At 32.8% G+C, this 14025-nt stretch overlaps 1 protein-coding gene across 2 annotated transcripts; it reads left to right on the top strand.

The window, feature by feature from the left end:
• The first annotated feature begins 3665 nt into the window (after nucleotides 1–3665).
• Nucleotides 3666–10477, top strand: LOC108212996 (lysine-specific demethylase JMJ13-like). 2 transcript variants are annotated; one of them, XM_017384746.2, is made up of 11 exons: nucleotides 3666–3891; nucleotides 4015–4056; nucleotides 5286–5655; nucleotides 6183–6559; nucleotides 6929–6982; nucleotides 7066–7145; nucleotides 7228–7505; nucleotides 7883–8281; nucleotides 8386–8807; nucleotides 8917–9126; nucleotides 9585–10477. In XM_017384746.2, the coding sequence occupies exons 2-11, from the start codon at nucleotides 4054–4056 to the stop codon at nucleotides 9948–9950; spliced, it is 2559 nt and encodes an 852-aa protein (XP_017240235.1). In that variant the 5' UTR covers nucleotides 3666–3891; nucleotides 4015–4053; the 3' UTR covers nucleotides 9951–10477. The 2 variants fall into 2 exon arrangements, with proteins under 2 accessions (XP_017240235.1, XP_017240315.1); XM_017384826.2 differs by having other exon boundaries at nucleotides 3752–3891; nucleotides 4015–4085.
• The last annotated feature ends 3548 nt before the right edge of the window (nucleotides 10478–14025 follow it).

The following is a 14025-nucleotide window of genomic DNA, read 5'->3' as shown; positions in this document are numbered from 1 at the left end:
TCTCCGTGTCCCCCTCCAATGTAAACAATTGAGGGGGACGGAGGGAGTATATTTTAAGAGAACCTTAAAAAATGCCAAAAAATAGCTTATACAATTAAATAGGACAGAGAGAGTATAAATCACAACCTAATTTTTCACTTGAAAAAAAGATGTACTTCTTTATATTTTGAATCGGAACATTAATTTTAACAAGTAATCTTTTATAATTATATTATATTTACTACATAATTACATTCAAAATGTAAAAATATGATGAAAAGATGACATGTAATGGTTTTAGAAGCTTAAAAAATTTAAATCATGTAAAAGGTTATGTATTTTAATATATTTTAGAAAAGGAAATTATTATACTTTGAAAATATTCATAAGATATGTAAATATTTTTAATAAAGAAAACTTAATAAATTAATATTTTTGTTTTAAGATGAAAAATCCCCGAAAGACGACCTCCGATCATACTTGCAAGAACAATTATTGTTCATTATGTGATGCTCATGGATATAACGTGAGCATATATATATATATATATGTTTAAATTTAAATAAATAGTTAAATAGAATTTGTAACTCTAAGTAAAGATAGTAACCCTCAATCCGTCCTATATCTTTCTTTTTAATATATCCAAAACTGAAAAACATAATTTTTATTTTTGATATTTTTTATCCAAAAAATTTAGAAAAGTAGAACGGAGCTATTGGAGAAATGCCACCTAAACGCCCGTGTTTCATCCAAAAATTTCAGAAAATTAGAAAAGTAGAATGGAGATATCGGAGAGACGCTACCTACATTCCCATATTTCTCCTTTATATAAGTATATTGATGATTATTTGACATATATATTTTAAGATACATATAAAATATAGTTTTATAATTTAATTCTAGATTTTATATAAATTTAAAAATTAAACATCGTTAAAAAATTGAAATAATTTTTGAACTTGTATCTTACAAAGTTTTTTTTTTTGCCAGAATCTTACAAAGTTTTTAAAATATATATCAAGTCTCGTTCTTTAAAATAAAGAATTCAGGAAAGAATGGGAGTGCTAGCTACATTTATTAGTTTATAAATTTAACCATGTTGAACCATTTTAAATATGAAAAATACCAAACCATCTCTTTCTTACTTTTTACATGACATTTATGTATGTATCCATAATTTAAGAAGTTGGAGAGTGAAATAAAGAGGTTAGGTGGTGGACCAACCCAACCGCCAACGAGAGTTGTACCACCTTAGCCGATAATCTGCAAAAAGAAGGCATTCACGTGATTTTACATTTCTGGTGAGGGTGTTTTTGTCTGTACGAGAATTAGTCCTAAAAACAGAGTGCTTATCTGGCACATGCAAGTCTCACATTAAAGTATCGGGTTGTCTATCCTGTGCCCTCAGGGCACAGGTTAACCTGTCATAATTGCTCTCTTTTTCTGCAACAAGTCAACAACTACCTTTGTCTCTCCTTTTTCAAGTGAAACAATCAATTAATATTTCTTGATTGTTGTGTTTTCTTTTTTAACCACATGCTTTACTCTTTTTACAAATTATATTCAAAAAAATATTGTTTAAAAATTATAAACAATTAAATTTTATTAAATACTAACTATATATTCACTTCTGATTTATCTTTCAAAATTTTATATTTATAACAAAATGTAATATTATTTTAAAAAATGTCAACATAAACTAATTTTTTATCAAATTTTATATGACAACTTTTAATTAATTTCATCCCACAAATAATAACGAGCCCCCCCTGCATATACATTAATTTTCTAATTAAAATAACCTTCTAACTAATTTTTTTTATTAAATATCAAATTGGATGATTTTAATTAGAAAATTAATGTATATGCAGGGGGGGCCTCATTATTATTTGTGGGACGAAATTAATTAAAAATTGTCATATAAAATTTGATTAAAAAATTATTTTATGTTGACATTTTTTAAAATAAATTATACTTTATTATAAATAAAAAAATTTGAAAAATAAATCAAAAGTAAATATATAATTATTATTTAATAATATTATAACTTGTGTATACTTTAAGAATACTATTTTTTAGAATATAATACGTAAAAACAGTAAAGTCAAATACATTACTTAAATGGTTAAAGAATAAAACACAACAATCAAAAAAGTATAATTAATGTTAGGTGAAAAAAAAGAGAAGAGAGAGAGTCCAAGTTGCAGAAAAAGAGAGTAATTATGACAGGTTAACCTGTGCCCTGAGGGCACAGGTTAGACAACCCGTTAAAGTATATGTATGTCATAAAATATACGTGTCAGTTAGAACTTAAACGCAGACAAGTGACTATGAAACTGATCCTAAAACCATTGGCACCGGTCGTAAACAGCGACTCAAAACATCGGCGGACAGTTCAAGATAACGTAACGTCCCTGTGGATAACGGGATAAGATTGAAGTGAAGTTTATCAAAAACGTATATATAATTTTAAAATATATCTATATAAATATTATGTCACAAATATATTGTTATATGTTAATTTACAAATTATTTGATTATTTGATAATATGCTATTAACCCAAAATGACTAGTATATTTTTGTTTAAACTAAATTAAAGTGTGTGCAATTCACATAAACTTTCTAAAATTTATTTTGATTTTTAAGTAAATTAAGCTAGCAAATCCAATGTTTCTATCGACTAACATCCTGTAAAAAAATCAACCGCCTTGACTAACAAATTCACCAAACATGCCCTACAAAACAAGAGCCCCTGCTATACGGAAAAAGAGGGGAATAAGAATTTTCAAAGTTTTTGACAGCGACAGAAAAGAAAAAAATATTTAAATAAAATCTAAAATTTAATTACATGGCACCTCACACGTTAATTAAGACTCATAGACTAGTAGTTGACGGAGTCTAAACAGAATAACCCGAGCAAAGCTACTAGTATAATGATTAGGCCAACCAATTTCTAGAAAGTGTAAAGGCAAATTCAACCAATTGGAGAAGAGATTGAAACACATTTTATATCCTCTAATTATGCAACAGTTGTTCTTAATTTTTGACTTAACAATTACTTTGTTCACAATTTCCCCTTTAATTTGTTAATCTTTCCTTTTTACCCTGTTTAAACGGCTCTATACTATTAACAAAGAGGTACTAATAATTTTTAATAAATTATTTCTTTAAGCTAGCATTCTAAAACTTTTTCACTGTTAAAAAGTTCAAAATTCTTCGATTAATTTTTAATTAATTTATAAATTATAATCTGCTTAGATTGCAAATATTTAATTTATTAAAAAAATTCAATAAACTTCCAACAAATCTTGAATAAACCGATTAATTTTGAGGTGCAATACAAATTCATAATTTAAGTTGATTTATTCCCTCAAAATTTTAACAAATTTTTAAATAAACACTAATAAATATGGAATAAATGATATAATTAAAAAATAATTGAATATTTACACCAAGTTGCACCCCAACACGAACCAACACCGAACCACGCTTATCGAAGGCCGGCAAGGCAGCGTTTGGTTCAACAACCACCACTCTCTCACCCCTTCACACTTTCTTTACCCCTCTCCATTATTTCATTAATTATTTAATAATTAATTCCCCCAAATAAATTATTACAATTACGGAATATTAATAAATAACAACTTCACTACAGTACTTAAAGGGGACCCTATATATTATCTCTCACTTTCTTCTTTTTTCGGTTTTGGATTTCTCTCTCTTCCTCTCTCTCTCACCTATACACACACAATACACACATCGAAATTCTCGCTTGCCTCCGCCGTTTCCTCGCCGGAAAACGCCTTGTTTTGCCGGCGAAAAATCTCCGGCGATTCCGTTTACAGCTTCGCGCACTCGTAGTGTTGTTCCGATAAAGTTCGTTGATTTTCCGGCGCGGTCGTCGTGACTCGGTGAGTTGAATCGCCCGATCTTTGAGCACGTTGTTTTGTTTGATAATGTAGTGAGTTTGATTGTGTTATCTCGGTGTTTTGTGAATGAGATCGTGATCTCCAGCTGATTTTCGTGGTTTGTAGGTTGCGAACGTGGCGAATAGCGGAGCTGCTTGGAATGATATGGTGTAAATTCTCTCTATATTTACATAATTGTATGTATATGTGTGTATGTGTGTATCTATATGTTCCATACCTGTTGAATGAGTTTGTTGTGTTTGTTATTTGTGATTTGGATCTCGAATTTTGTTGAATTTGTTTTTGATTTATTAATTGTTTGATTTGTGATTGTGTATAATTTTATCTGTGAATTTTGTGTGATTCTTATGTTGTAAGTATTTGTTAATCTGGTTTTGGTCATATAGGTTCATACTTCCGGTGGATGAATCCGGTTATATTGTTTCCGGATAATGTAATTTTTGTGTAGGTCAATGAAATTATGTATGTGGACCAAGTATGTGATAACACTGTTTATATGCACACACGCTGACCACTGAATTTGATTGCAATTTTGAGTCAATTATTTGTCCTGTTTAAACTCAATAATATGATTCTATAATTGGTACGGTGGGTGTTTTTCTGAAATTTCTGGACCAGAGTTGTGTTTGTAATTGGAGTTTTTTTTTTTTTAATGTTGCTGCATCATTTTTTGATTTTCGAGAATTGTGGCTTATGGAAACAAAAAGAATAGTTGGGAAAGTTTAATGAGTATTTGAGTTTAATTACATGAATGTTGTTGGATTTACAGTGGTTTTGATTTACAGATCTTTGTGTGATCGGATAAGAATGTAGTGTTCCGATGTGCTCTTCATAATATGTAGCTACATCTATTTTCTTCTCTATTCATCCATAAAATGGTCAAGTAATGCACTAAAATAATGACGAAAGTGTTTGTGTTTGCTTGTTTTACTGTTTGGCGTAGAAGATTTAGGTTTTTTTTAATTGTGGATTATTATGGAAGTCTTGTTGCTCTGTGTTATTTGAACCTGGAACTATTCATCCATGTTGCAAATCATGTTTGGAAAACAACGATTTCTTTTTATGCAGAGTGTAGGTGTAGGGTTCCTCTTATACGTTTATATGTGCATGACTTATTACGATATCTTTCCATGTAGCGATTGGGAATTAACGTGGTCGAAAAACGACAAAATTTTCTTATGTAAGAATATGTTGAAATTGTTGTTGCTTGTTGTGTGTTACTACATCCATAGAATCTATTCACTAGGTTTACCTCAATATGCATATTGTAGTAACTATTTTCTTTTACCGTTTTATGATGCAGTGTGCATTGACTGTTTCCTAATATGAAAAAGTTTTTCGGTTTTGTAAAACTTTTGCTTGATTTCTTGTTATAGGTTGAAGGAAGGGCGTGCTTCTCAAGGGAGGCTAATTTGGAATTTCTCAAGACGAAGAGGCTTCAGCAAAGTAAATTAGAAACTTCAGACAGTTCACTACATGTCAGAAATATGATGACTAGAAGTGGGGGAGATGCTTTAAGAGCCTCTTCATCATGTCGTACTGGTTTACAAAATGGAGTTGCCCGATTAGGAGATGCTTCAAATGGGCGTGACATTTTCTCAAAGCAAAACTTTGCTAAGTTCGACACAACTAATCTTGAGTGGGTTGATAAAATTGAAGAATGTCCTGTTTACCATCCAAGTAAAGAGGAATTTGAGGATCCACTGGTTTATCTGCAGAAGATAGCGCCAGAAGCTTCTAAATATGGTAATGGTGCTTCCGCCCTCAATACACACAGACACACAACACATGTTTATATAGTCAACAGCTGAACTAATTTGAGCGATATAGTACTTGCCATGAGTTGTATTGTATTTATACATATTCCTGCTCATTGAATGGCTTTTTGCCTGCAATGAAGACACCCTTTTTGTTCTTTTGAATGGGCATCAATTTTATCTTTGAAGATTGAGTGAGTGAATATAGCATGCATTGGTTTATTATGCTATAAATTAATAGTAAGTTGGAACAATTCTCTTATTAGCTATTCAAGCATTCATTGACTCCATGTTTTCTGCTTATATATTTTTTGCTTGCACAACTGTATCATTCAATCATCCTCATTCTGATTTTCCTTTTGCCGCAATGCAAAAGGGTAATGTGACTGCTGATGATCTTTTTTCATCGGCAGATCTGCATTAGAACTTTTATGTTATCCATAGTTGAATTATAATTAAATCTCTTGTAAATTGACTTCTAATTTTATTGATTTTGTCTACCCCTCAAATGTGCAGGTATCTGCAAGATCGTTTCCCCGCTAATTGCATCTGTTCCTGCTGGGATAGTGTTGATGAAAGAGAATACAGGTTTTAAGTTTACCACCAGAGTGCAGCCTCTGCGTCTTGCCGAGTGGGATACAGATGACAGGGTTACCTTCTTCATGAGCGGCAGGAATTATACTTTCCGTGATTATGAGAAGATGGCGAACAAGGTTTTTTCTCGCCGATATTGTAGTGCTGGATGTCTTCCTCCGTCTTATATGGAAAGAGAATTTTGGAGGGAAATAGCGTGTGGAAAGACCGAAAGTGTTGAGTATGCATGTGATGTTGATGGCAGTGCATTTTCATCATCTCCAAGCGATCAACTTGGTAGAAGCAATTCGAACTTAAAGGTATTGATCTCAATGCATTTGTTTTGCTACAAATGTGTCTTTAAATGTTAGTTCTTTAGTGTAATATAAATAAAACCTATGCAATGTTTTAGGTAAGGAAAAAAAACGGAAATTAAGTTAAACTTGCATTAAGATATCTAGTTTAAATGCAATCTTTTTTCTGCATCCTCTTTATATCTTTCCACCTGCTTCCTTTACAAGTGGTTTACATCGGTGTGGGGAATAATGATCTTTTATGTTCGTTCGCTTAGCCTTGAAGTTAAAATTATGTTTTAGTTTTATTACCCTGGGACTAAATCTTTTTTTCTTTTTTTTTTTTTTTTTTTTTATCAATGAGCTGATGGCTTATGTGTTGTGATTTGGTTTCAGAAACTGTCTCGGTTGCCCAAGTCTACTCTACGCCTGCTTGAGACAATAATTCCGGTAACAAGATGACTTCCTTAATCTAGATCAAAATCCAACTTACCTTTTACCAGTTTTTTTTCTCATTATGTCGATTATTTTAGGGAGTTACTGAGCCAATGCTCTATATTGGGATGCTATTTAGTATGTTTGCCTGGCATGTGGAAGATCATTATTTGTACAGGTACAATTTGTTCATAAAACTTTAGATTATGTCTCATGCGAGTGATGACCATCTCTTATTTTCTTCTCCTTCCATTTTGCAGCATGAATTATCATCACTGTGGGGCAGCAAAAACTTGGTATGGCATTCCTGGTCATGCAGCTTTGGATTTCGAAAGAGTGGTACGAAAACATGTCTATGCCCATGACATTCTATCAGCGGACGGGGAGGATGGAGCTTTTGACGTACTTCTGGGAAAGACAACTATGTTTCCTCCAAATATTTTATTTGAACATGATGTACCTGTTTACAGAGCTGTGCAGAAGCCGGGGGAATTCATTATCACTTTTCCAAGAGCATATCATGCAGGGTTTAGTCATGGTATGATCCCCCCCCCCCCCCCCAATTTTATTTCTTTCTTTATATCATTTTCTGCGTGTTTTTGATTAAAAAAAAGTGGAACAAAACACCTCATATACACTTGAAAGAATTAAAGGTTACTTAAAGACATTCTGTCTGTACAACTTGAAAATATTCAAGAACCAATATACCAACTTTCTTATATTCAGTAGTAGTTACAAGCATATTTGAAATATCCTTTGAAAGTGTAATCTCTATTAACAAGGTCCCAGAAATAGAAAGTGGACTCCTCCTCAAATGTGTGTGTGCAAGCATATTTATCTAAATTCCACATCTCTTTCATTCTTGTCATCATCCGCTATTTATGGGGATATCTAATTGCCGTTTACAATTTTCAGGCTTTAATTGCGGAGAGGCAGTGAACTTTGCAACTGGTGATTGGTTCTCTTTGGGGTCAATTGCTAGTCGTCGGTACGCAGTTCTCAATAGGATGCCTCTTATTCCCCATGAGGAGCTGCTCTGCAAAGAAGCAATGATTCTGTTCAAGAGTTTGGAAATTGAAGACCCAGATTATTCTTCTACAGACTCAGTATCTCATCTTAGCATCAAGGCTTCTTTTGTAACTTTGATGCGATTCCAGCATCGTGCTCGTTGGTGCTTAATGGAATCAAGAGCATGCATTGATGTTTCTCCTAATCCCTATGGAACTATTCTCTGCAGTATCTGCAAACGCGACTGCTATCTAGCATATCTTAGCTGCGACTGTGAAGATCCACATTCTATTTGCCTTCGCCACAGTATGTGACTCTTTATCAAATTCTATCGTGATAGATATATGCAGTGTGTTTTATCTAGTAGTCGTCCTGCTAATATTTTCTGTTTTTTTGATGGTTCAATTCAGATGTCAAGTCGCTTGACTTACCTTGTAGTGGCAATCACATTCTCTTTGTAAGGGAGGATATCTCAGATATGGAAGCTGCAGCGAAACAGTTTGAGCAAGAAGAGATTGTAATTTATGAAATTACACGTCACTTAGGGAAAGGCGATGATATGTATCAGCTCTTTAAGATGTTTCCAAGTGCAGAAGATAATGGATACACACCCTATTGCAAGATAAAATTTGATCTGCGTGAGGAATATGCTGAAGCTAATGATCAAACAGAAGATCTGGATTGTGTTTCTTCCCCACTTTCTACATCGTGCAAAGCCATAGAAGATCATAGGAAACAAGTATTGAATGTCTCAGTTTCTCGGGCTTCATCTGCTGCATCAACTCCTTTTTCTTTAATGGATCCCAGTGAGAACTTCTCTGCAGAGCAATATGTAAGACTTGGATCAATAATCTATTTCTCTGGTGCCATTGTATAATAATTAAATCAACATCCTTACCCTACTTCACTTCACATAATGATCGTCTATATTTCACATACAGGGGAATGTCAAATTTAGCTCCTCAGCATCATTTGATGAAGTACCTCACATTCATGAACCTTCAGTCTCCTCACTGTCCAATAGTGTTTCCAAGGTAAAACCAACTGATGATGAATCTGACTCGGAGATATTCAGGGTCAAAAGGAGATCTTCTGCAAAGATGTATAATATCAACTTAAATGAATCTCCCTCGCCGCTTTTTGAACGTCAGGTAATTTATATTTAAAACAGAAAATCTCCATGTATTTATTACACATGTTGCTACTTAAAATATTTGATGTATTGTTTTAGTGTAGGCATTCATTTTTCATCATTGATGTGCAAGTTTTGTTTTGTCTATACTGGTGTATTTATATCGAAAGCTATTGTTTTGTGTTTGCAGTCCTGCACTCCTATGGTAGCCAAATAAGCATATCCAAAATGAACAAGCAGCATATATGTTTTTCTCCCTGAAATATTAATAATTATTTTCTATCTAAGCTGTTGTTGTGAAAGTATAACCTGTGTTCTTATTGAGCTAAACACATTTTGCTTATGCTTTCCTACATATGCATTATGTTAGGTTCAACCTCACACCTGGTTATGAAATTGGTGCAGGTTCTGATTCTTTTGGTATTTTATTATATAATAATATTTAATATACCATGTTATTGTTGTTGCTTCTCTCAGGGGCTTAAGCGACTAAAGAAGCATCAACCTAGTGGAGAATGTGGTCAGGCTCTTTTATTAGGCTGTACTACGGCAGAAAATTTTGGCCAGGATTCCAGGTTTAGTGCAACCCATACAAAAGAAGCCTATGATAGTACCTCTCGGGATAGGTATCCTAAAGGAGTTCCGGTTCCCATTTCTGTTAAATCCAAGAAAATGGCACATGAAGAAGCCATAAATAGCCACATTGGAACCCAGAAAGATGATAGATTTCGTTCAGAAATTGTGAAGCCTGCAAGGGAACCGCCTTCAGTGGAGATGGTGCCTAAACGGCGACTTAAGATCAGAGGTCCCACCTTTTGGGGGTTAGAGAGCAGGTTGCGTTAAAATAGTACAGTAATGATTACTGATCTGGTTGACATCTGACGAAAATCTTCGTAGCCTTACTTTGCTAACTTCAGTTTCTTTAATGGGGGGTTTAACTACAGAAGATAATTACATAGTTCAGTTCTGGGAGCAGCGGCAAAGATTAACCAGATTTAGATGAAAGAAACTATAATTTCCGCAAGGTCTCCAATTCGAGGCATATTGCACTTGTGGTGGTTATTAGGGTTCTCGGTGCCTGGGTGTTTTCATTTATGGTATGAGGATCTCTCTTCTTCCACAAGTAGATGAAAATATATAGTGATTTAGGGACTTCTTTTTTATGTACATTTGTTTCTTTTACCTTTTTTTCTTTAACAGATATCAACTTTGATAGGTAGATGGGCTATTCCCATTTAGCCTCCATAGATAATTTTAAATTTCTGCTGCTTCCTTGTTAATGGTTCTAAATTCTTTTTTAGCAATGGCTTTTTGCTGTTGCCTACTACAATAAAAATTTCAGAAAAAGTTTAATTTAGGTTTTAGCAATATGTTCATTTTCAGTGTGTAATGTTTATGCAGTCTATAGTTTCCTTTATAGGGTCATAGTTCTCTTTTTGCCAACCCAGTGTCATTTTTGGTATATTCAGATGTTTAAAGATTAGAAGCCTGCTTAGAGTAGTCAACTGAAGCCTAGTTACAGAGAGAATAATCTACAGGCTTGGACACACATAGCAGAAGTGTTAGGCCCACAATCTATTGCATATATGTACTCGAGGCAATAAGTTCTGGCATCATAATCAACAGTGATGCAGTTGCATAGGTCTTGACAATGATAGTTCAACCAAAGTTGGGAGTCCAGTTTTAGGCCTTTGGGCCATTATCCAGTGGTTTCGTTAAATATTGGTAGTAATGGACAGTGGTGTTAGTAGTATGCTAAACTTCATGTTTATGTTTAAACAACTACATGGTTCTATAATTCAATGTACTGTTTAATCACAGAGGTCAATCGTAGCTAGTTATAAGCTCGTCGTTGAAGTCTATAGTATTATTTCGCATTTATATCTTCTCCATAACTAGTGGCGGAGCTCGGATGGATGGTATGTTTCAGTCTGTGGGGACTATTGCCCCTGCATGTAATTTCGAAGCATGAAGACTAGTAGATGAGTTTAAACTCACATAGAAGTGCTTAAGCTCATCCGGACCGATGGCGAATACTTTACTAAGCCACAGGATTAGTATAAGTTATGCTTTACTGAAGGACTAGATATGATGATAGTATCAAGGGCATGTAGTACAATAATGTTTGCATATTAAAGTCGAAAACCGATCAAGATAACAATATTGTCAATAATGAAAAGATGGCAATGATATATTCCCAAGTTACCCGTTGTCCATGGCAATGCACACTGAGTTTCATTTGATAGGACTGCATTGCATGTCATCAATTATCTCAAGATTTGTCGGCCCATTTCTCTACTGCTGTCATATCTACCTTTCATTGATGGAATTACCAAGAGCATGGAATATAATAAAGACAGGCAACAATATATACTTCAGAATATAAATTGATTTGTTCTTGTGATGTTTATGAATATATATGCTTACTTGTTTTCATATATTTGCAGGACACTAAGATGAGCGTTGCTTGGCACATTATCAATGAATAGATTCATTGTGTTTTCAACCTTTCATGTGAACTCCTTTTTTACCTATAGAATGAAGTAAAGCAGCACTAGCCAGACTTTTGGTTGATGTTACGTGGGTATTGTTTGGGATCGAATATTAGGGAATGTATCACATTTTAGCTTTAGATAAGTAGTATTAAATTAAAAGGCATATAATTAAGGAATGAGCGCCTTTTCACTTTGCATAATATATCCATGATGCACGATACAAGAAGCGGGTAAAAGCATCTCCAACCCACACAAACCTCTTAGCTAAATCCTAATTGGCACCTCATATAACTAATCAATATACATATATTGCCTTCTCAAACCACAGCCTGTTAGCAATAATTTTTTTAGCCAACATCGCTTGGTTTTCTATATTTGTTAATCCATTCTTATTATCTATAAATGTCCACCTCATCTCTTTCTAATATTATATCAATATATGAGTAAAGTTCTATGGAGTACACAAAAACATTGGAGTATTGGAGTACAAAATTGGATAAAATATAATCTAGTCATCTAAATTCAATTTTTTTTGTTCTACAATATTTGTAAACATTCTACAACCTGCAGATTATGTTCTACAACATAAATATTGTAATCAAAACGTAGAACAATTACTTTTATAAATCAGTGGCACCATGTTCTGCAATATAACTAATAAGCAGAACAAAAATCTTAATACTTGTTAAAGTTGAAAGATATTATTGATTAATTGATAATTATGATTAAGACAACTTATAAATGATAAATTATATACAAATTTGAATAATCAAAAATATTATTTTTGATTAAACTAAAAAATTATGACTTGTACTCCAATACTCCAACGTTTTTGTGTACTCCATAGAACTTTACTATATAGATTAAATCATCTACGGGTTAATTATCAAGTTGGTCACTAAAGTGGGCTTAATGTATCAAGTTGGTCACTGAACTCAAAACGGTATCAAGATGATCACTGAAGTGGCCATAAATATCAAACAAGTACCTTGAAATATGAGTTCAAGCACTAAAAATATTATTTTTAAAGTTTTACACATTATTTTTGAATGTTACCAAAACCAGGTAAAAGGTTATGACTTCTAATATTTATGACAAAAAATTTAGATTTTATCAAGTTTATTTATTATTTATTTTTTATTATATAGTTATTTCTTTGTTTTAATTAAAAATAAATAATAAATAAACTTGATAAAATCTAAATTTTTTGTCATAAATATTAGAAGTCATAATCTTTTACTTGCTTGTGGTAACATTTAAAAATAATGTGTAAAACTTTAAAAATAATATTTTTAGTGCTTGAACTCATATTTCAAGGTACTTGTTTGATATTTATGGCCACTTCAGTGACCATCTTGATACCGTTTTGAGTTCAGTGACCAACTTGATACATTAAGCCCACTTCAGTGACTAACTTGATAATTAACCCAATCATCTACTAGCTAAAAAAGGTAAATAATATGATTTTATTAGTGGTGTAAGAGCATCTCCAACGGTGTTGGCTATAATCGTTGGCTAAATTGGACCTGTAAGACATTATGTAAAATTTGCTGAACCTGTAAGACATTTTGCTTCAATGGTATTGGCTATATTGGTCGGCTATAATTTAAAAATAGTATGGTATTAATATTTTAGATTGTTAAAATAGAATATATCAGTTCAATATGGTAATAAATGATGTGCAATCATCCTACAGATTTCTTACAGACCTGTAGAGGTTCAACAAATTTAGCCATCCATAGGAGGTTGGCTAAAATTATAGACAACAGGTTCACGTGGTTGGAGTATGATTTTTTCAACAGATTAGCTAAATTTTTTATATTTGGAATGACAACTCATTTTTTAACTAAGGGGTTTGTATGGTTGGAGATGCTCTAAGATGACTCAACTCGAATCGAGTATCTATCGAATTTCATTCGAGGGGGGTGCTTATGATCATATACACAGCTACTAGTAAACATTCTTTCATGTCAATTATAGTGGGACAAATATGCAAAATACAGAAGGCATATGCCGTCGATAACTAAATTGTTAAATCAAGGGACAAGTTGTGGTTGTAAGGTTGGGTAGTTAATGAAGAACATTTGAGACCCATGTGCCATCTACCAGTGACAGAACAACGCCATGAAGATAGTGATGTTTCAGTGATTTTTTTTTCCTTTATTAAATATTTATTTTTAATTATACTCCATATAAATACATATTTGTTTTATCTTTTTTCGTATTTGTATGTGAAAGAGACAAGCGTTTGGAGGAGGATGTGTCCCTTTCTTATTTTCATATGAAACAGTATTTGTGTTAGAAAAAGAATAAGATTCAAAGTTTTAGATTTCCATTAGTCAATCGGATCTGCTCAAATTATTTAATTTGAAGATTCTAGCTACATAAATAATTGAAATATCACGTGACTTTCGCTTGTAATA

The sequence above is a fragment of the Daucus carota genome, chromosome 1 (assembly GCF_001625215.2).
Source record: "Daucus carota subsp. sativus chromosome 1, DH1 v3.0, whole genome shotgun sequence".
Taxonomy (NCBI): Eukaryota; Viridiplantae; Streptophyta; class Magnoliopsida; order Apiales; family Apiaceae; genus Daucus; species Daucus carota.
Note: the sequence above shows the minus strand (reverse complement) of the source record. Positions and strands in the feature narration are given on the sequence as shown.

Coding starts and splice junctions, on each gene's coding strand:
- LOC108212996 (XM_017384746.2), top strand. Junction 8,282..8,385: donor TTCTATTTGCCTTCGCCACA/GTATGTGACTCT, acceptor GGTTCAATTCAG/ATGTCAAGTCGCTTGACTTA. Junction 8,808..8,916: donor ACTTCTCTGCAGAGCAATAT/GTAAGACTTGGA, acceptor TTTCACATACAG/GGGAATGTCAAATTTAGCTC.